This window comes from Polyodon spathula, chromosome 1 (assembly GCF_017654505.1).
Source record: "Polyodon spathula isolate WHYD16114869_AA chromosome 1, ASM1765450v1, whole genome shotgun sequence".
Lineage (NCBI taxonomy): Eukaryota > Metazoa > Chordata > Actinopteri > Acipenseriformes > Polyodontidae > Polyodon > Polyodon spathula.
The window spans coordinates 11148171-11172435 of record NC_054534.1 but is presented as its reverse complement, the minus strand read 5'-3'; the positions used below and the strand labels follow the sequence as shown (position 1 = coordinate 11172435).

Below are 24265 nucleotides of genomic sequence, written 5' to 3'. Positions count from 1 at the left end.
GCCGCTTTGGCTAGGCAGCATCTAGCCTGTGTCTGCTGACAGGCAAGTGAAACGTCTAAAAGGACTTATTTTTAAAACAACGTGTCAGCTCACACTGTGGTCAGTTTAGCCAACTGAGGACTCAAAATGTCTTTTGAACACAGAAAATTCCATGATAACTTTATCAAAGTAAGATATATCAGGCCTGCAAGCTGTGTCGCTTTTAAGACATAACCTTTTACACTGCAGTTTGTTTCTGCTAGCTGTGCTGCGGTGCTATTTTTATGTCACACTGTGGATTGTATCTCAGCTGTTATATTGACAATGCAATAGTCATACGTGATTGATCTGTTATAAATGTTCATCAAAATATTAGAAGCAAAATTATTTATCGTGGATAGTTTTTCATTTAAAAATGTTTATGTAATTGTAGTTTTTGTATCTTTTCAGTCACTGTGGTTCTTTAATATTTATTATTCGCTTTAGAGTAGTTTGCAAATTTATTAGAACATCCCCATTGCTTCTGTAGTTTTGATTTGTTGTGCATATAAAATCAAACCACTGTAACTGAAAATCTTGAAAAATTATCAAAATAGGCAAATTAGCGATTGTCTAACTTAATTGATGACTTTAATAGGCCACACGTGCAATTAATTTGAAATAGTAAGAGAAAATGAACCCTTAGCCACAAATGATAAAATGCATGAGACTTTTTAGAAGTTGTTTAAAGTGTCTAATTAAAGCAAAAGTGGACTAACATTTGTTTGTATATCACTGATTACTCACACCCTGAGGTTTTCATACAAGTAGGTATACAGTATAAAGGATATAAATGGCAAATTTCGAGGTGTTCTAATAAATGTGCACACTACTGTGTGTGTGTGTGTGTGTGTGTGTGTGTGTGTGTGTGTGTGTGTGTGTGTGTGTGTGTGTGTGTGTGTGTGTGTGTATAGAAAAAATCCTCAGCAAAATCCTCAGATTACTGCAAAAGATTTGACACAAGAATTGAGAGACGATATGAACCATTTAATGATACCTTAACAAGACGAATGTCCGTGGGTGAAAACCAAGATGCAAACCATTGAATACTTGAAGAAGCCTGATGATTTCGTCAACCAAATGTTATGGTCAGATGAATTCAAAATATAACTCTTTTTACCAGGAAAGTAACTATATGTTTTGAGGAAGAGAGGAGAATAAAGAAAAGTTAATCATTCCCAGTGTTCATCATGGTGGAGGTTATGTGATGGCATGGGCATGTTTTTCTTCTTCTGGTGACTGGTGACTTTTGTATTGTAGAAGGATCAATGAATGTTGCAAAATATCAAGACATTTTGCACTCTCATTTCTTATCCAGTGCTAGAAGGCTTATTGGACTGAAGTTTGTATTCCAGCAGGATAATGACCTAAGCATTCTGCGAAGTCTACAAAAGAATTTATGAAAAAAGGAAGATTACAGTTATGGATTGGTCATCTCTGTCCCCAGACTTGAATCCCATCAAGATGTTGTGGATTGACTTGAAGGCTGGTTTTGCAAAAAGGAAACCAAAGTCGATTGCTGAACTCAAAGCTGTATGTGTTGAAGAATGGGCAAAAATATGGCCAGAAAGATACCAGTAATTGGTTTCAAAATACAAAAAAACACTGCAAGCGGCACACAAAATACAAGGTTGCCCAAATACTTTTGTCAAAGTATAAAATAATTTTTTGCATGTTATTTTTCATTTTATGCATTTAATGTAATAAGTTGTTGTTTTATTCTAAAGCTGAATCTCAAATTTCTATCTTTCAATAGAACAATTAGAAATTATATAAATTACTTTATTTGTGTTTTTTCTCATTTTTTTTAACTGCCCAAATACCTTTGTCTGTATATATATATATATATATATATATATATATATATATATATATATATATATATATATATATATATATATATATATATATATATATATATATTAAAAATTATGACGAAACAAATCACTTCCTTTGTGGCTTCTATTCTTGTGTGTGTGTGTTTTTTTTTCAATAATGAAAAGTTGCCAAGTTTAAAATGCGCAGATCGAGTTTCTTGCATACCCTGCAGTCTGGCTCTTGTCACTAATTTTTCAACTGCTCGCTGTACTGGAATAATAGTGCAGAGCTCCAAGTCAAACTGGGGGAGGGATTCCTCATCACAATCACAGCTACCGTAATCTTATCGAGCAGCTTGGCATTGTTTCTGGTGCCTCCAGCAGGTACACTGCTGCTTTTGTTGAAGTCGGTTGCTGAGCTGAATAAAGTTGCACACATAGCCAAACCTAAGCAGCATTCTTTCAGGGCCTTTTGTGTTGCCTTTTTTAAGCCAAGAATAGGGATAAAGGGTACATTTAAAGCTCAGGTAACCAAAATTTTCATACATACTAGTTTTATTTCTATGTGTATTTATTTTTATTGGAAATCTTTTGCCTTGTAGCAACATGCCCCCTGTTTTTCTAATAAAAATAGGTGTTCTTAAAACACTGCAGGGCATTTATTTGTTTTTATGATATTCCAGAAAACTGCATAGAACACTTATTTTAATCTACAAAAAAAAAAAAACTTGATTCCAATAACTAATGAGTGAAATCTTTGTGAAGTCTATCCACAATAATTAGAAACATTGATAATGTTGTATGTAACTGTTCTGTAACGTATAACTCTTGTGAAATTTGTTTTTGAAGTACTGCAAGCATTGTGGTGTCCGTCTATTCTCCTGGGATGTTAGACTGATGTGATCTTGCCCAAAAGTATTGACACCCTTCTGTCTTTTCAATTAAAAACCTTATTACCTTTCTCAAAACATCTGAATTTGAAAGTATGAAGAGGAATTTGAAAATGAAAAGGTACAAACTAAATATTCAGTTATTTCTGTAGCTTTACAGTGCTACACAATAAGATCAAACAAGTTATTAGTTTTTGATACTGTGATTCATTTACTCAATAATTCTTAACATAATTGAAATTATTGATTATTACCAAAATAAATTAGAACATTTTGCATTGAAATGATAACAATGAGATCAAACAAGTATATACTTGTTTGAGCTCATTAGTAAAGTTACATTGTCAATGTGTAATAGATAGATATACTATATATATATACTATATTCATTTGATAGCGAGATAGTAGAGCGATAGATACCATCTAGGGGGTATCTACATCAGATAGATGTAGGGGGTAGATGGGGGGGGCGGGGGTGTGTGTACGTCTGTGTAAAACTGGACTAATGGAGCGTTCAATTCTGAACCTTTTCAAAGAGGATTGTCAGAATACTGCCTGGAGAACAACTCTGGAAAGCTACCTACCATGGCCACCTATTTATTTGAATCCACTGTCACACACATTAGGGCTGTGTAAGTAACAAAGACACTGTTCCATGCATTTTCCATGACTTCATTCATTCTCAGTTACACAGCACATACACATCTAGTTTGTATAGGTACAATGTAGTTACTACATGGGTATTTACAGTGCAATAAAAAGCAATTGAAATACAAAAAGATATACATAAAGTTGATTGTAAATTGGAGCTATTGATGAAATGGCAGCTACTTGAATATGTGAGACATGTGTACAGTGTGGGGAATTTTATTAACCCAAAGACATCTTGCAAATGTGTTCTAAAATCTAACATCAACTAAATGAAAAAAGGGTAAAGAGAGATATAACTGACAAACCGTTATACAAGTTAATCCAGCCAGCATAGCACTGAACTCTGGGGCTGGCCCCACTATACACATTAATACTAGGAAGCTTTATGACACAAAGCAGAGCCATGCGTGGAACTGAAAAGAGCATAGAAATCATTGGTGCTGCACAAATTGGATTCTTAGGGACAGTGGGTCTCTCTGTGTGAAGAAGATTCTCCATCAGCAACATGGCTAGGTAACCCATTCTATCCCCTCACCACTCTTTGTGTGAAGAAGAATCTCCTTCAACAACATGGCTAGGTAACCCATTCTATCCCCTCACCACTCTTTGTGTGAAGAAGAATCTCCTTCAACAACATGGCTAGGTAACCCATTCTATCCCCTCACCACTCTCTGTGTGAAGAAGAATCTCCTTCAGCAACATGGCTAGGTAACCCATTCTATCCCCTCACCACTCTCTGTGTGAAGAAGAGTCTCTTTCCCTCTTTCTCCTTTTCCAGCTGTCTCCTCTGGTCCTGGTTTCTGTGCTGCACTTTCAGTATTGTTTAGGGTTAACTAGTCAGCCCATTTTAAGATTTGAAAGACTCCTATCATGCCCCCGACCCCCCTCCCCAATTCTTCTTTGCTCTAGACACAATTCTCAGAAATCACCTAGGTGATGATGTAATAACACTGTGGAGTCAGGACTGAGACGATCTCATTTAAGAATGTTCTCTTGAGCTCTTTAGGTGTAGAATATGGATCAAAACTAAACAGAAATTTTGTGCCATTGACTATGACATTGTGTCTATTGATTTGATCTGTGTTAGTGGATCTATGTTAGTGGATGTTAGTGGATATTTGATCTATGTTTAAAACTGAATCTCAAATTTCTATCTTTCAATAGAACAATTAGAATGATATAAATCACTTTATTTGTGTTTTTTCTCATTTATTTAACTGCCCAAATACCTTTGTCTGTGACTGTATATATATATATATATATATACATACACACACACACACACACACACACACACACACACACACACACACACACACACACACACACACACACACACACACATATCTATATACATATACATAGTACAGCTGATGACTGCAATATCACAGGATATCGCTTCTGTTTGTATCGATTGAGAGTTCGTTTGCAAGATAGTCAAAACTTTGTATTCGTTGTCACTGAACAACATGTATACATTATTTTTGCATTTCTGTTGTATTTTCGATCACACAAACTAATAAACTGATTTTGCTGAAGCTGAAATCATTGCTGAGGCTATAAGCTGCTGGAGAGCCACTCCCTGAAGTAGCTTTTTGGTGTCGTCTTAGTGTCAACATACTGGGCTCTTGAGATTCTTGAGACAGTCAGTATTGAGAAGTGATAAATGGGTCCTGCTTTCAAGTGATCATCACAGTCTTTGTGCCATTATTCTCAGTATTATTTGCTCATTAAAACATGTTCTGAAAATGCTGTGCTCCCCTTTCATTTAGCAATGACATGTTTAGTTTCCTGTTTAAATATTCTACGTAGATATAGTCTATTCTAGGCCTAAATATAAAAAGTATCACTTTGAAAGCCCTGTATTTTCATTTGTTTATGTGTATGTATTTAATTTGTTTGTTTGTTTTATGTAGGCCTACTTATGTTTGCTTATTTGTATGTTTCTTATTTTTTATTAAAGATGTACTCTTCCAAATGAGGCACTTGGAATTCCTTGAAGCTACCTTGAAAATGACATTTTACTTACTGCTAAACACAATTATAAGTGCAAAAGAAATATACACTGTGTAACAGTATAGCCAACTATTGTACTTTTCAATAAAGCTAACTGACAAGCGTTTACCATATAAAACATTTGCATGAAAACGTTAGTCTACAAGTTAAGCGAGATCAGTACTGGCTATGCACACCTTTTACACGCATTTACTTTACATGCATTATACCACGTTGTACTCCCTGTGTTCTCTCTATACAATTGATGAGCATTCAACCACGTCGTTAATGACATGTTTCAGATGACGTTTGTTACACAGCATATTATCGCGATGTTTCTTCCGGGTGCAAGATTTCTTCTCCTGTTCCAGATAATTATGCACAATGGAAATCTAACCAGAATATATGTGCGTACAATTGATTGTGGTGACTGGATAAAGTGTTATTTTATCTGCGATGCATTCGAAAACGGGTATAGGATGTGTTTTTTTGTTTTTTTTGTTTGTTTTTTTTTTTTTTTTTTGTGTGTGTGTGTGTTTGTTTGTTTGTTTGTTTTTTAATGATTGTCATTATTTCCAGTTAAGTAATTTAATAACTGGGAATTTGTATCGTTTTTTCCTGTAATTGTCGCATGGGGATCAAAAAAAAAAAAAAAAAAAAATCCTTTATTTTATTTTATTTTAAACCCCTAATACAAATATACAAAATATGACTTTATTTGTGATGTTTTATTTTGGAAGCCACTTCATTATATTGATCAAGAAACCCACTGTGCGGAGCATGTTATTATTATTATTATTATTATTATTATTATTATTATTATTATTATTATTATTATTATTATTAATAACCTACCTGTTTTTATCTGTAAATATGTAACAACTCGTTTAAATTGTATGACACTTAAAAAGAACAGTGCTGGCATGCAGTCCACATCAAACTCGAAGCATTTAACAAACCGGATACTTTTTTGATACTTATTGGATATCTGGCGACAGATCTAGCTGTTTCGACCTGGTATGCCTCAGTACAGTTTGTGTTTCCCTGTTGCACAGTGTGGTGTGGTCCTGGCCGCTCTCTTGCTCTGGGCTTTGAGAGCCTTTTACCTGATCCCGGCGAGAGATAAGCAGCCGCCGAGCCACTACCTCTGTCTAGACTAAGGATCTTACAATCAAACTTGTTTGGATTAGCCTCCACGATCTACCAACCTGCTCGGCCTTTGTAGGAAGAAAGAAAAAAGACACAACGCCCTGTCTTCATCCTCCGAGATATTGGGCACCTCCCTCGAGGCTCACACACTAAACAAGTTTAAGTATAATTGTATAGGTTAAAATCCACAAATTATCGCAAGCGGCTGCCTGGGGGCTAGGAACACAATTACTCCTTTAATAAATCGGATCCGAACACTTCCAGACTGGTTTTATAAACCTGCAATTAAAGGATAACCAGGTAACGTGATGCAAGAAGATAAAAGAAAAGAAAAAAGTACGATATTAATCATGGTTTTTATGCTATTTATCCCATTATTTTAATTAGCAGATGACCCTAAGCCGCTATGAATGTCAATTTAGTGTGTTTTAGTGGCAGTGAACAATCCAATTAAATAAATACATTTTATAACAATCCCCACTTTCAAATGACCCACCAAGACCTCACTCCTCAAAGAGCTTAGTTGTTTTTTTTTTTTTTTTTTTTTTTTTTTTTTTTTTTTAATCCCTTCTTAAGGTGTGGGAAGCTTGTCGTCATGGCTTTGTGAAGGCTCTAAAGTTTGAGTTGGCGGCGCCTGAACTCCAGCAGTGCCATTTATTGTCATGTAGGCTATTGTTATCTGAAAAATAAAAGGAAACAACCAGAAACCTGCAAGCAGAGAGAGGTTCTGTACAGCGTTAGCTGACACCAGCCATCTCTTGGTTTTATGCTGGCTGTCTCTTTATTTGCAGTAAGACTAAGTAAATTAGAGATGCTACAGTGTACATATTACAGTATCCCTGGCCAGACATTTATATTGAAATGATAAGCTTGGTGCAGTATATGTCGCTCGCAACGGCGAAATTAACCCAGCCCACCAGCACCGAAACGGGAAGCAAAGTATATCCACACAGGGCGGTGCGGTGAGTTATGAATCCGTTTCACATGTACACCTTTAATTTCAAGTACTTGAACTAAAGAAAGACAGATTATGAATTTCTAATAATAATTTTTAAAAAATCTAGCCTGATCTTAAATATGTGTATCAAAAAGGACGGTCAACGAAGAACATTGAAAAATTATTATTATTAAGAAAAACAGAAATTCGGTGATTTCTAAACGGTATATATCCTAACGTGTTAGAAGATACATGTATTACTTATACATTTGTTTGTTTGTCTATTTATTTATGCATTGACATTGATACAATACAGCATTACGGAAATTCTAATATATATATATATATATATATATATATATATATATATATATATATTATATATATATATTATATATATATATAGAGATTGGAAAAATAAGGCCACTCCTCCCTGTATTTTGAGATTGACTATCTTGCAAACGAACTCTCAATCGATACAAACAGAAGCGATATCCTGTGATATTGCAGTCATCAGCTGTACTATATGTCACGGGGTGTTCTGCACACCCTGCATGTCAACCTTCACATGTGTTGCTCCCCCGTGATTGCATCGGTTGTTTTCCGATTAGTTTTGATTAGGCAGGCCGTATTGTTATAATATCAAAGAACTGATCCAGCCAAATCGAATTTAGCAATGAAATGTTCAAACTTCTAAAGTATAAGATTTTTGTTTTTGTTTTATTTAGTAATCAAATCAAATCAACTTGCATTATCAAAATGCAAATCGCTGCAGAACGTTATTTTCAATGAGAATTAGATATATAACATACTGGTACATTTTATATTAAATCAGTCGCTATTTTTCGTTCAATTATTCTTGCATAAGACGTATTAAAGCATATTAATGGCTCAGCGGTACTTTTTATAACTTAATGTACCAATGCAAGAACAGTTTGACCAACTCGTGGTTTCAGAAAATGCACTACAAATTACATTCATATTGACATCATTTATTGTAATCGTTTAACCAATTAACATGAACCAAACGTACTTAAATATATTTACTATCAGAATACTGAAAAGTTAACTGTACACGGCTGAACACAGTTCAAGGTACTATAAAAAAATATACAGTGCTTAATCAAATTAAGAAAAACTCAATAATTATTGCACTTTTTTTGACTTATGTCAAACTTTTATTTGTGAAATAGTCCTGAAGATATACATATGGCGTTGTTTTACACAATCTTCAAGAAAAGACAGGACACGTAAAATCTGACAGATAATTCAAAGACCACAGTACAATTCTTTCTCTTTTTACTTCAGCAAACAAAACAAAAACAAATACATGAAAGTGGCAAGTCTTCCGACAATAAATAATAAATAATATATATTTGCAGTACAAGAACAAACAAAAAAAAGTCTTTTTTCCAGAGCTAAAAACTGTTGTTTTAATCAACAACTATACACATCTTTGGGAAAAAAGTTATTGGACAGACACAAGGACACACATTCACACACAAAATTCCACGAAGCTTGTGGCAAATTAGAGGTATACCTTGTTGCAATGCTTTAGTACTTGGGCTTTTAAGGAAAGAATTCAAATAAAAACAGGAAAGCGCTATTTGCAGTCCCCTTCCGACCTTCTTTGGGGCGGAGAATCTCAAGAACCGGTCACATACTAACCAGGATCAAATGGGCATTGAGTTACATGTCAACCAAAAAGCACTGCAATGCAGATCTGCATTTTAGCATTGATCCTGTACAGCTTTCGGGACATTTCTGTAGGTCTCCTTTTTAGTTCACTTATTTGCAGAAATGATAGACCTCTTCCAAATGTAGTTTTTTCTTTTTCTTTTTTTGGCAAGGCTGTAACCAACTTGACAACGTGGCCTCCAATATAGAACGCACCATTTAGAAATGATGAGAGAAGCCGTGTCCGTTTATTAATCTCTACGGTGTGCAGAAGATGCTGAACCCATTTCCCTACAACTCTCAGAATTCAAATCCGCGTTATGCACTGAAGCATGCTTTGGGCTTCTGCAAATCTCACGATTGTCTTCACAGTGTACACGCACAACCAGGGGTTGTTTGGATAAAGAGGCTTCGTGCAGTTGAATGGAGGGTACTCTTTATTAATGATGGTGCAACCGGGTTCAATGAACTGATTGTTAGCCATAGTCTGTTCGAGTCTGTCATTTTCTATAGGTCCACGTTGCTCATGCCTCTATGGGACTCGATACCATGCTGTTAGGTGTGTCTGGTAGTTGAGAGGACATTGACGCTACCTCGCTCCCAGTAGAGTTAGAACCCGGTCCTCCTTCTGAAAAATTGACCTTATGAAAAGAGAAAACAGAACAGCATTTAAATACTTCAATGAATGCATATAGTTCCGTTTTAAATGTGTTATCCAACGTTTACGCGAGAGACAACTAAAATCCGCATAAAACATTGTAGCATAATTATTTATTATTTATTAAAGTAAAATACATGTATTTGAAAAATAATTGTATTGTAATAAAATCACTAATGGAGCAACAGAGATTACTTAATAATACATTAATAAAACGTTTCTGAAGATGAGTCTAATCGACTATCTGATGAACATGTCAGCTAATGCAATGACTCAAACGCCCATTACATCATGCTTTTAAAGCTACAGAAGGGCACTGCGCAAAAATTCAAATATAACATTATAATACCCTGCGCACCGCATTGCAAATTTATAGCTGTAATAATAATAATAATAATAATAATAATAATAATAATAATAATAATAATAATAATAATAATAATAATAATTTCCACACAGAAGTGTAAATCCGCTCCGGTTTGGTGCAGTGTGTAGTGTACGGGATGCAGTATAATAACTGTAAGGTGTGTGTTCTGGTACACTGCTGGCATGCTCATATATACAGCGCGCTTTGTGCTTCGTTCCTGCACTCACCAGTTGCTGGAATGCAGGCTGGTCTATGTCACTCTGCAGTGCGAAGTCGCTCAATACTTTCCAAGGCGGCTGGTAACTCTGCACTTCCACTGGGTTTGCCTGCAAACCACCGTCGTGTCTCTCCGGACTGGCAGCCACCATTGGAGTCCCCGTCATCCCCTGGATATTCTGCAGACAGCCCCAAACAAAGTTTGAGAACCACAGAGCTCATACGCTTGTCATAGGCTACGCATTATTCAATAACAAACGTGAGAAAGTCAAATATTCAATTCGGCATCTTCTTTTGTTTCCACTGAACGCTTTGTGTAGCTTCAGTGTTTCATTTACAAAATTAAACCAAATAAAGACTCGCATTCAAGCTTTACTTCGTCGTGGAATTCCTGTGGTATGAACTACACGCGGTTGCATTATCTTTGAAGGCAAGTGAAAACTGATAAACCCCATTCACAGGAACTGATGCATACATACCTAATTTAACACAAAGCCAGCTCGCAAATTAAACGTGTGTTTGTTCAAAGCCGTTTGATTTATATTAGGATTTCATGTAAAAGGCACCACTGGATACAGCTGTACTTCCTTTTTCACGTTTATTCTGCAATATCTATCCATGGGGTTATATAAATTATCTAACACAGACAGCGTTTGCTGTTCACAGCGCTACTGTAAATCAACTGAACGTACGCATAGCCTGGTCTTACACGTCCTGAAATGTATCGTCAAAACACTGCATTCTTTCTTTGGATATTTAATTAGAATATTACTTTTAATAAACATTCGAATACAATACATGTATCAAAGAAAGTTCAAATGAATATCAAACAGACTCCTTTATTATAAGTACTCTAGGATACTACCATCAACAGCAATAAATACTACTACCACTACTACCAATAGTAATTATTATTACTATTATTATTACTATTACTTATTATTATTATTATTATTATTATTATTATTATTATTATCCCGCCTTGCGCCCTGCCCGGAAGGGCCCGGCTCACTGCGACCCTGTAAAGGATGAAGCGGTTAATGATAATTCGAATGGGTATACTTACCCTGAATAATAATAATAATAATAATAATAATAATAATAATAATAATAATAATAATAATCGCATACCCTATCTCTTCGTTGGTGTCGTTGTGCTATCTGGAGATAGGGACTAACAGTCCCGGGTTCTTACCGATTTATCGTTCGGCTGTTGCTGCTGGAGCTGCTTCATCAAGATGCTTCTTTTCTTGTCCTTGCAGCGTTTGTTTTGAAACCAGACCCGGATGACCCTCGGACTCAGGCCCGTCATTTCCACGAGCTGCTCCTTCATCAGGGCGTCGGGTCTCGGGTTGGCATTGTAACACGTCCTCAGGGTGTGGAGCTGTTTCTCGTTCAGAACTGTTCGGACCCGGGTGGTTTTTTCTGGCTGTTTGTGGACGTGTGGTCTAAGCGCGGGTTGTCTGGCAGAGATAGGTTCTGCTGTAAGGAAGGACAACATTCACAAGTAGGCCTAACTGCTGCAATAAAATATGTTAATTTAGAAAAAAAAGCCGCAACATATTGCAAATCATGAATTTTGTAGGGTTAAACAAAGGATAATATAGCAGATTTACTGCATACAAAGTAAGCCTAATTGGGTTAAAATAATTAGCAAATGGAATAGAAATAAAAGCGAGAGAATAATGTGATGTTTTTCATATTAATTTCCATGGCATTTCCAAGCACATAATGGGGAAAGCAATAGCTATCCGCAGAATAGATAACATACCATAGTTTACAATGGGGGAAAAACACGCGATGCAGTTCCCAATAATATGGATAAAGCCCGACACCATATATCGCCTGAGGGCTTTTGACAATTAAACTTACATGCAAAACTGCCCGCTACCCATTTGCATGTATATGCCTTTTATTTAACAGTTTTCGTTGTAATGAATGTAGGGACTGAAGGGCAGCTGATACACTGTGACTATGATGATTGCAATGTTTAATTGTATGTATTTAAAAGCACGCTTCTGGTTTGTCTCGCTTTGTTTTAGGTGATACAAATTAAAACAACCTGTAAGAATTGTATCTGGACTCTCACCAGATATCAAACTCGTTGATCAAACATGATCAGATAAAAGTCAATTAGTGCAGATTATTATGGTGGCATGAAGTGTGGGATGTTTTGTAACATCCGGGTATAAGTCTTTTGGGGCGCGTTGTCTAGGAGGATTTGTTGTTGTTGTTAATAATGGTGCCTGTTATTTCTGTATAACGTTTTTTGGAAGACATCGTATATTTCCCTTTTGTTCAGCTTTTCCGTTGGTTATCGATGGTGTCTTCATTGTACACAACATTATATAAAGTACACTAAGCAATTATTTTTCATAAAGCTCAGACCAAGCTGTTTTAGAGATAAAGTAATACAAAATATATATTTACTCCCTCCCCCAACAATAACGAAATATTGCCAAGGCCCATAAACTTTATCATAGGGAAAATACAGAATACACAAATTTAAAAAGAAAAGTAAACTATACGCAAAATAATACAATTAATTTCCTTTAATTATGACCAACAAAAGATTAACCTTTTTTTTTTTTTTTTACCCCCCCCCCCCCCCCCCAAAAAAAAACAAAAAAAAAAAAAAAAAAAAAAAAAAAACATGAGAAGCGTCTGGTGCATAAATCGTAGCAAATGCGTACCTTCGGTGTGCAGAAAAGCCACAAAGCAAATCGCACGCACACGTTTAGACGATACTACATCACCCTTTAATGTAGTGGGAAATATATATAATATATATATATATATATAATATATATATATATATATTATATATATAATATATATATATAAAGTGATAGGACACACTAAAGCAATCAAATACAAGTGAATTCTAAGGCATCAAGTCGTCGATCTGTGACACTTTTAAAATGCAAACATGTGATGCTAAACAAGTTACTCTATTCCAGTTGTAATGCGCTCCATGCGCTAATGTTACAACGAGTGTAGCAACGCCGTGTCACTGCTATCAGTGGGAAAGCATGCTCAACATACCTGCCATCTGTAAAGGTCTCGCAGGGTGCAAAGGGCTGAGAGGGTCCCCGGCTCCCATTGCTGCCCTCTCCACAACATCGTGATCGGCCCTGCAGAAAAGGCCATCTTCTCTGAGCGCGAACTCGTCCCCGGGGATAAGTTGCCGGCTGCAGGCCACACAACGAAAACACTCGATATGGTACACCTTTGAGCGGGCTCTCATCACGAAATCATTCTTACTGAAGCCTATGTTACACTTAGCGCACTTTATCCCATATAACCTGAAATAAATGCGATAAAAATAAAAACTATTAGCATATATTGAGCCTGTGTTTAAAATGGATACAGATTCCAAGCATACATTGAGAGGACTCAATTGACAATTTGTGAACATAAATAAAACCGGGACAAGTAAACATAAAGTAGAGACAGAGCACTGTGACAGACATACAAGTGAGAGGGTGGCGTATACAACAGAGGGATAGACACACAACACATTGACAGATACATCGATATATGTACATATGCATATGATATATACAAAGTACATGTGCATATCATGTGGAGCCGAGAAGTAACTGCAGAATCACATTTAATAGTACACTTTACTATTTGCAGTAAAATAAAACAGCAACACAATAAACATAAGACAATCCTACACGCTGTTGTATTATAGGCCTATTCAAATAAACTGGAATGACGTGCACCTTAATGCGCTGTAATCTAACTGTAATAGTTAAAATATAATAACCACGCAAAAAGTTCAAACAATGTTTCCAGCTGACCCCCTCACCGAGTCATACAAAGTATCTTTCTCGGGAAGCGCGTTCCATTCCATTCATATTCCATTTCCTGTTTAAATGTGCTTTGAACTTTCAATCCATTGAATATTTTAGAAATAGATGCAATATTACATTTGTCAAGTGAATATACTTCACCTGATGCGTGTAAGATTTCTTGCCAATTACATTTTGCAAATATCAGTTCATGCACAACACGCATTTCAATAAAGTTTCCGTCTTACATTCATCATTCTGCCTTAAATTGGTGACGATAAGTTATGTTTCGAATGATCAGTGGGTACGGTCAATCGATATGTGGTGTTATAGGGTAGATATCTTTTTTTTTATTCTATATATATATTATATATATATATATATATATATATATATATATATATATATATATATATATATATCAATGTAATGTCCCATTCAAATATGTACACATTATATATATTATTTATTATTATAATATTATTATTATATTATTATTATTATTAGCTTGCTATTTAACTTTGATAACACGCCGCAGTATTAAATGAAAGTGATTTTAGGTAGGCCTTGTACAACATAATTTGTTAATGAGTCCACATGCAAGTTCTATAGTTATTTATTGTGAACGTTTGATTACTAGGCTACTTCTCCATAAACTCACACGGACTTGTTTTGAACTTTGCTTCCGTCTGCAAGTCGATGCTGTTGCAGAATTTAGATGTATGTGTTCAGATGTATTTTTTAACGGAATATCTGTATAGCACCACTTCTGACAGTGAGCCATACATACCCCAGAGACGGTACTCGCCGGTATTGTGCCATCTCACGGGTATGTTGTAAAGTGCAATTCTGTGTATATATTATCAGCATTGACCCCAGGCAGGGGAGACGTATTAACACTATACGCAATTAAACCTTGGCATTGTCTGGTACCAATAATACATGATAGCCACCTGCGTTAATGAAGCTAGCTACATTTGTAATTAAAAAAAAAAAATGTACACTTTTAAAAAGTAGTCTGCATATCAAATTAGATATATTCAACATAAATACACCTCTATTTTACATTTCTTATGCCACATTATTACTAATGCAACAAATGCATCGGAAATACACAAATTATGCAGATGACAGGTGGCTATAACACGGGATAAACAAGCCATGGCCACCGGTCTTAGAGGTAAACAACAGCGGGCCGGGTTTACCGACGTTCTGTTATCAGTGAGCAGATTCTGAATGTGACGGAGGAAGAACTTTCATTAAGCCAAGTGTTCCAAGCAGTGCGACGGGCGATGTGATCTGCTTTGTCAAATCCGCCAGGCCAGATAAGATAAAGGATACCAGCATGGCAGATATTGTTAATTGAGTTTATAAACGAGGAGTACGAGGAGATAACCCTGCAGCTCTAGCAGCTTTTTTTTTCTTTTATTCCTTTATTCGTTTTCTTTTTATTTGCTAATTTATCTCTTGTAATATATACTTTCAATTGGATGTATTTGCTCATATATTCCTCGGTGATAATTTTATTATTGTTATCTTAAATAGTTTTTATAATTTGTCATATAAGTATGCTCCAAGTTCAATATTAATATTATTATTAATTATATTATATTTAATTTATATTATTATTATTATTATTATTATTATTATTATTATTATTATTAATAATTAGGCATATAATAATAATAATAATAATAAGCTAATAAGCTATTTCAAATCCTCATGTTTTTGAAAGTGAAGAAATATAATTGGAATGTATTTATAATATATGTTTTTGTATTTATTATTTGTAAATAAATTTTAAAAGGGTACTTTTTTATTCATCACTTACACTAATATGTTACACACATGATTTGCTGTTTCCTTTTGGGTTCATGGAAAATGAAAGCTGTTCTCCAAAAAGGTTGCTTTATTGTTGTATTTCATCAGTCAGCTAATAACATCTAATTGAGCCCAAGCTTAAAACACAAAAGAACACTTTTCAAAGACCTACCTGATGTAGTCTCTTTTACAATAGGTTTTCCCGTCCCTAACAAAGCAGGTACAGGACTCGTCCAAATACTGATTGCACTCTGCACATTTCAAACACGCTGCATGCCATTCCAAATCGGGAGAAACTCTCAGAATGTACTGATCATGAATCTGATTTCCGCAGCCAACACACAACGATAGCAGCCGTTTTTCTGTAAACACAAAATAGAATAAATGACACACATATTCAGATTTCAAATGAACACCTATCAGTGTGCTTAAAATAAGCCAGCCTTCTGTTTCTTGTGAAATGCATGCAGAAAGCATTAAACACGGCCAAACCCTAACTATAATTATTGACATCAGTACCGCCAATCAATATCTTACAGTACTTCAGAGCTGTGCTGCAAGGGGGCACAAGACACAGCGGCACACAACAGCTCCCACGCTGCAAGTTAGACGAATAATCATAATAATATTAATAATGCTATTAATATTGATATTACTACTAAGAAGAAGAAGAAGAAGAAGAAGAGCACTTTTAAAAGTTACACGTTTCTATTGCATCCCATTCTACAACACATGTTCGTTAAATTGAACATACAGAAGCAGTTATTTTGAACTGTCATATGTCTTAACGTGACTGAGTATAACGAATTTAGGGATACCTTCAGAAACCTACATTAACAATCTTATCAACACACGTAGAGCTCTGTAGAATATTCGCACTTAAAACGCGTCCTAATACTGACAACAATGGAAAGACAAGGCACAGTTCCGCTGGCCAATGCAATAAATTAACAAAATAATAATAATAATAATAATAATAATAATAATAATAATAATAATAATAATAATAATAATAATAATAACTAAAGAGTATGTTTTGTCATGTAAGTATGTATTATTATGTACGCCCAGTAAAACATTCATTCATAAAGTAAAACAACACGTTCTTATTGAGTAGAAATAGCGCACTTACTTTTTGGTGGGTCTCCCATATCTCCCATGTCAAGGTAGTAAGGAGGTGTTAGATCCACTGTGAAAAGTAGGCGAGGCAGTTTTATATGAGAACAGGGTTTCTGCGATTGCAGTAGTTTGTATATACTGAATGTGTGCGCGGGTGTATGTGTGTGTTTGTGTGAGAGAGACTGAGAGGCGCTGCAGTGCTGTGCCTTGCTGATCACTACTCTAGTGTTCGCGTTAAAAGTAAGTGTACGGCGCGGGCGCTGCAGTGCCTCGTCTCAGGGTTGATCAGGAACTCCTGTCCTTATCTCTCACTCAAAGTCTCTGCTCGAACTCAACTCAATCGCCATTGGTCTGACGTAGGGCGCGGAAACGTCCCCTTCGTGGAAAGCTGATTGGCCCCGAAAGAGCCGAGCAGCTGTTCCTATTATCACATTACAACTCCTGAAGTCCTGCAGACGCTGCAGCTGTACTTCCTGTGTCTTCTTTCTCTTTCTCTCTTTCTCACCATACCTCTCCCTCCCTCCCTCATTTACCGTCGTTTCTACAAATGTCATTTCTACCTTCAATTCAAGTTGTGTTGTTCGTCCTGCTCAATGTTTCAGCGCTGGGAATGTTGATCTTCTTTATGTATTTATATATGTATGTGTTAGTTGTTTGTATGTAAGCCTGTGTATTTATCTGTCTATCTTCTGTCTATCTGTATCTGTGTGTGTGTGTGTGTGTGTGTGTGTGTGTGTGTGTGTGTGTGTGTGTGTGTGTTGTGTTGTGTGTACTACTATGAAACATGTGTTGATTATGCGTTCTTGCTTATGAAACATGTTAGATTAATTTATCAAGAAATTTAATTGCATTAATCTGCAATTTAAAATACTCGTGCACTGGTAAATATGTGTTGTGAACGATATTCCCGAAGAATAATGATGGTTGATATTGTCTTCAGAGCAAACATTACAGTATTTTGTGCAACTGATAACTTAATAATAATAATAATAATAATAATAATAATAATAATAATAATAATAATAATAATAATAATATAAAATCATATTTTTTTAAATCATTTAAGAAACTGTATTTGTGTTTAATGAAATGCCCGTGAAATATCAACAATAACCCGCGCGTGATCCTTCCACTGTGATTAATTGCTGCTACAATTGTGCTTAATGACTATCTTGCAAACAAATACAAAAATGAAAACATTTAAAATCAACATACGTTTTATTATTTACACGATCGTTTAATATACACCTGGTTTTTGTTTTGTTTTTGGTGTTTTTGTTTGTTTGTTTCTTTGTTTAATACGGCAGAAATAAGATACGATGTTTGCGCATTATTAAATCAAATGGTTTTGATACGTCTGCTATTGTAAGAGTGGACTGTAGTTTCCTTGTAATCACACAGACAAGAAGAAAAAAAACAGCTTCTATAAGGAATACATAGCGCGACCATAAAGCATTTTCATATTCTCCAAAACACACCCGTGGCTGGGAATTAGCACTGAGATGCTAGAAAGAAGTAGCGAGATTTCCAACATCTCACAAATAAACAGCTGTTGCGATGGGATATTGTTTCCGTGGCTTGCATGGAAAGAAAGATACAGTTCAGATGAGGTGTATGGGTAGCGTTGGACGCATGAAAAGGCATGCATTAAATAATATTTGTACATCACAATAAGATAAACTGCCTTTGAAATAATCCCCTCGTGTAAATTTAATTTATGAGGGCATTAGATAGATGGATAGATAGATAGATAGATAGATAGATAGATAGATAGATAGATAGATAGATAGATAAAACACATTTATTTTAGATACGTTTTCAAAGTCTATATGTAATGTGAAACACACAATGACGAACTTTGAAACACGCGTTTAAGCTTCTCACAATACATCTAAAGCTGAGCGTGATAAAAATCAGTGACAGCGCTCGATGTTTTAGCTTTGTAAACCGACTGGCAATTACAAGGAATAATTGCAGATAATGACAGTTCCAAACTGACAGGGCGGCACGTGGTTTCAAGTAAAACCAAAGTGAGGGGCAATTTTACTTAATAGTCAAAACCGAGCACGTACCAGTGCATCCGTGTGTGTGTGTGTGAGAAATATAACAGCATGCGTACATGAATACGTGTACAATTAACATATGTGTACATTTACATTTTTTTTTGTTTGTTTGTTTGTTTTTCTTATTATTATTATTATTATATATTATTATTATTATTATTATTATTATTATTATTATTATTATTATTATTAGTTTAGTTTAGTTACATATGATGCAATTCTAAAAAAAAATAAATAAATAAAAGTGCTTACTTATTATTATTAGTAGTAGTAGTAGTAGTAGTCGTAGTCGTAGTCGTAGTCGTAGTAGTAGTGTTCTTGTTTCAGATAAACCTTTATTGCAGACACATTGTTAAATAATAAAATGACCAAACAGTTTATGAGTCCTTTTTTAAAAATGTTCAGTGCACTTCTGGCAGTATTTTAAGACCGCATTTATAGAATCTATACCGAGGGGACGCTGCCCGTGTCGTTCTGTCCGGATACAAAAGCGCCCTCTGCTGTTTGTAAATGACGAGCCAACAGGGGAGCTTTAGTTTTGAATTGGCAGAAATGTCCTTTTATTTTGTATTGTATCTTATGATATGTACGCTTTTTGACAGTATTAATTACATCGACTTGGTGTAGCTGTGATGTATCTCTTGCAAAGTGTTGATATCAACACGGTATGTCCTAAAGAACCGAATTACATTGAGAATAGGTGTACAAGATAGTAAATAAATAAATCAAATACAAAATGAAAAGCATTTGATTCATCTCAAATATGTATTACTCTTCAGCCCGCCAGTTTGAATAGAAGAGCTCTTCATTTCAAGATAATACGATAAGTATAGTGAAGGAAATTAAAATGTAAAGCGTTTCTAGTTCAATAGATTTTTAAAAATGTTTTCTCGTCTCAAGGCTTAGACATATAATTAAGTCTGTCAGTCTACTGCCAAATTAAATCCACACAGTGCCTCAAATAGAGGTGCATGTGTCCCAATTTACAGCTTAATCTTCCGGCAAAACAAAAAAAAAAAAAAAAAAAAAAAAAAAAAAAAAAAAACGAGAGAGCGAGGAGAGACCGAGCGAGATTGCGGTTTTGAACATTCGAACAAGCCTGGAAAGAGACGGTAAAGAAGCATGGCTAGGGTCTTCCCGTGTGCATTTATTATTATTATTATTATTATTATTATTATATTATTATTATTATTATTATTTGAGCAGTGCGTGCGTGCGTGCGTGTGTGTGTGTGTGTGTGTGTGTGTGTGTGTGTGTGTGTGTGTATGTGTGTGTGTGTTCCAATGAAAGGCAGACAGCAAAATACATACGTTTGTAAAAACGACCAAGCTCACATTGTTACTTCATTGTTGATGAATACTTTTAGATTGGTGGTGGGTTGCCTTTTAATTCAGCGCTTATAAGCATGTATGCATTCGCTGAGCTGTATCCTCGCTTGTAAAGCCTGCCAAATTGAAACGGCTGAGACTGTATCTGTATGCCGACCTGACCCCATCTCCACCACCCCCACCACGAGCAATTCATTTAACATGCTCAGTTGTGTGCTGTGATTGTATATCAAGAAAGTATGACATAATCCATCATCATAATAACAACAAAAATAATAACAATAATAATTTAGTTACAATACCAATTAACATAAACTATATACAAAAATATACAAAAAAATATATAAAATAAAATATACAAAAAAAAAATATATACTATATATATATATAATATATAAAATATATATATATATATATATATATATATATACACACACACACACACACATTGTCTTTTTGCATTGTCTTCATTGTTGACATTTTAAATATATTGTGATATTATCACGAAACTTGTTTATTTCATTTATTTGTTTATTTTTTAAGCGGTATTCTCAGCGGTGCAATCTAGTGTAGCTCAACAGATCACTAAGGATGACAATACTGCTAAGATAAGATATATCTGTTTTCGCCTTAAAAAAGGTATGAACATTATCTGTACACAGACACCGCAACGCCTATTTAATACTGTAATACTTAATACATATTAATATGCTATAATATAATATATATCTATATCTATATATATTCTAATATATATATATATATATATATATACACACACACACACACACACACACACACACACACATAATTTGATGTATATAACCCCAGGTTTATTTTATTTATGTCTTTATTTTGTATTCTATGTGCTGATTAGATCTATGTCTTTTAATATTATATGTATATTTTTTGTGCTGGTGCTGATTTAGATTTTGAAAGTTATAATTTATATGTATATTTTTGTGAATAATCCTTTTCAGCTTCTAACATCGTGAGAGACTAATGTTGAATGATGAACGTGTTCACCGACATATAAGCGCACACCGTTCCTCAAACTGTACCTGTCTCCTATACAAGCACTGTCACAGCTTTTGGGTCAACGTTCTCATTCGCGTTTTATTATGTGGTTTACTCTAACGAGGGTTACCCTTTCTTAAAATACTGGAATCTGTTCTTGGTGAGAAAATACATTTTACCATTAAAAACAAAGTCTGCTGTATTAATTAACAAACCTACACAATAGCAATTTAGCAAGCTCTTTAAAAGCGCAATCCCACCGGCAGAGTTACTATCCCGATTACACTACAACAACACACACGTAATAAAACCCGGTCATGTAATTAGTGGATAGATCGTTTAATTGCAGGATTTGTCAAATATGTTCTGGATTTTATTCACGTGTCCTTACAATAGCTATTATTATGGGATTTTTTAAAGGTAATTATGCCTTTGTGCTCTAATATTGGTTACAGTACCAAAGCTAGTTGACACTGTAATGTGTATTTTAAGAAAACCAGTGGGAAAACGTCTTTTATTTTTCATCTCCTCACTTAATCGAATCGTTGCTTGGCGAACCTACTTGTAAATCAACGTTAACACTTTTGTTAGCACAAAGAATTTAAAAAAAAAAAAAAAGAAAAAAAATGTTTTTTGCACAATTACGTAGTCAATTAAAAAAAAGAGCTTCAAACTCTAAAGCATTATTATTATTATTATTATTATTATTATTATTATTATTATTATTATTATTAGTAGTAGTAGTAGTAGTAGTAGTAGTAGTAGTAGTATTATTATTGTTATTGTTATTATTATAATGAATGCATTTGTATTTTTGTTCCTTCTTTTAAATCTTTGATTTTTGAAAACTGAACGGTCACTACAGTATAGTAGCCAGAACTCACCCCCTATTAGCAAACATGGTTTCTGGGATTAAATGATAATCTGATCATTAATATATCACAAAAACAAATATAGGGATATGATAGAAACATTGATCCTATTGGAAATAGAAAGTGTTTGGGGTTAGAGTTAGGGTAACATCTAGGGTTAAGGTTAAGGTAAAAGTTGAGGTTTGGGCAAGTGTGAGGGTTAAAGTTACAGTCAAAGTAAGATTTAGGGTTAAGCAAGAATTATAGTCAAGGTAAGGTTAGAGTTACAGTCAAGGTAAGATTTAGGGTTACGATTAGAGTTACAGTCAAGGTAAGATTTAGGGTTAGGGTTAGAGTTACAGTCAAGGTAAGATTTAGGGTTACGGTTAGGGTTACGGTTAGGGTTAGGGTTAGGGTTAGGGTTAGAGTTACAGTCAAGGTAAGATTTAGGATTAGGGTTAGAGTTACAGTCAAGGTAAGATTTAGGATTAGGGTTTGAGTTACAGTCAAGGTAAGATTTAGGATTAGGGTTTGAGTTACAGTCAAGGTAAGATTTAGAATTAGGGTTAGAGTTACAGTCAAGGTAAGATTTAGGGTTACGGTTAGAGTTACAGTCAAGGTAAGATTTAGGGTTACGGTTAGAGTTACAGTCAAGGTAAGATTTAAGGTTACGGTTAGAGTTACAGTCAAGGTAAGATTTAGGGTTAGGGTTAGGGTAGCTTACTAAGATGTTTCTGCTTCTAGTTAGACCTTTTAACAACACTGAACAATTAACATATTTAAAGGCAGATTTTAAAATATCAATAAAATAGATTCTCCAGTCTGTAAATCGGTAAGCTTCTTGTGCATTTCCAGACATTTACTTTGAGTTTTTATCAATGCAGATAAGTCCACTTCTGTTTACTTAACACAGGTGTCAGAAACACATGCAATGAAAGATGATACTCCAGGTATTTACCCACAATGAGACTGTGGAATAGGGTACTAAATACTCACCCGTTCCTGTAACAAAACTCAAGAGCTGGTGATTAATATGCCTTGCAGATCAGAAGACTGAGAAAGGTACAGAGGTCTCTTATGACCTCATTTTTGTTCGTGCCACACAAATACATGTCCTGGCATGTTTAATTGATTGTGTTTTGTTTGTACTGTGTTCAAAGAGAATAGCAAAGAGTATCAATTGAAAACAAAGGCTGTCCTAAGTTCATTATTATCTGACATATTGTAGATACTACAGGACATTGCTTTAGCTAAAACAGGCACAATGATGACTTCATTTATTTAAGTGGAATACTCATGCCTTTAGTTTTATTAACCTATTGAGGTCTGTATGGTGAACAGTGTATGTAATACCACAACAAAATACAACAGATATGAGCAGACAAACAGTAGTGAAAGGGATTAAAACAAGAACATTTAAACCAGCACCTACAGTAAGAGTCACTTTCTGGACCATCTAAAATTTACTTTAGAGTCGGGTGGTCTAATAGTCATGTGACTTAACATTTGATATGCGTACACCTAGGGATTCACCAGTGGTCACAATATACAAATGTTCCTTCTACACAGTTTGACTGCATGTTGAATCACTACCTGTACATTGAATATGAAGTATGGGACTTCTTGAACGATGTAGCTAATCTGATTGTTTTATTTACACTCTGAATGTAACATTATCAAGGAATAGCACCCCATTCATATGGACCAGTAAGGGCCTACTACCTATTAGCATGTGCAGTGGGTCGTTGTCAATGGCTCTTATGGATGATTAGAAGAGTAGGAAACCCACTTATATTTTACTGCATGATTCCCATGCTCTGTGTTGAGCTTATCAGTTAAAAGGGGCACATTTCTCATTTTTAAATGTTTAATATGAAGTAATCAGCCCATT

At 34.9% G+C, this 24265-nt stretch overlaps 1 protein-coding gene across 3 annotated transcripts; it reads right to left on the bottom strand.

Annotated features, from left to right (window-relative positions):
- Window positions 1-8598: 8598 nt before the first annotated feature.
- Window positions 8599-17458, bottom strand: LOC121314132 (insulin gene enhancer protein isl-1-like). Of its 3 annotated transcripts, none has more exons than XM_041247088.1 (6): window positions 17129-17458; window positions 16169-16358; window positions 13421-13680; window positions 11571-11854; window positions 10387-10554; window positions 8599-9775 (listed from the first exon to the last, which is right to left on the bottom strand). In XM_041247088.1, the coding sequence occupies exons 1-6, from the start codon at window positions 17154-17156 to the stop codon at window positions 9659-9661; spliced, it is 1047 nt and encodes a 348-aa protein (XP_041103022.1). In that variant the 5' UTR covers window positions 17157-17458; the 3' UTR covers window positions 8599-9658. The 3 variants fall into 3 exon arrangements, with proteins under 3 accessions (XP_041103022.1, XP_041103031.1, XP_041103011.1); XM_041247097.1 differs by having other exon boundaries at window positions 8602-9775; window positions 11571-11857; window positions 13421-13566; window positions 17129-17452; XM_041247077.1 differs by having other exon boundaries at window positions 8603-9775; window positions 11571-11857; window positions 17129-17451.
- Between the last annotated feature and the right edge of the window lie 6807 nt (window positions 17459-24265).

Bases quoted from the DNA above. Each gene is read 5' to 3' on its own strand.
- LOC121314132 (XM_041247077.1), bottom strand. From the start codon at position 17,156: ATGGGAGATATGGGAGACCCACCAAAAA. The intron at 10,555-11,570 runs GTAAGAACCCGG...GGCTGTCTGCAG, and splicing joins AACAGCCGAACGATAAATCG to AATATCCAGGGGATGACGGG. The intron at 9,776-10,386 runs GTGAGTGCAGGA...TCTTTTCATAAG, and splicing joins AGCCTGCATTCCAGCAACTG to GTCAATTTTTCAGAAGGAGG.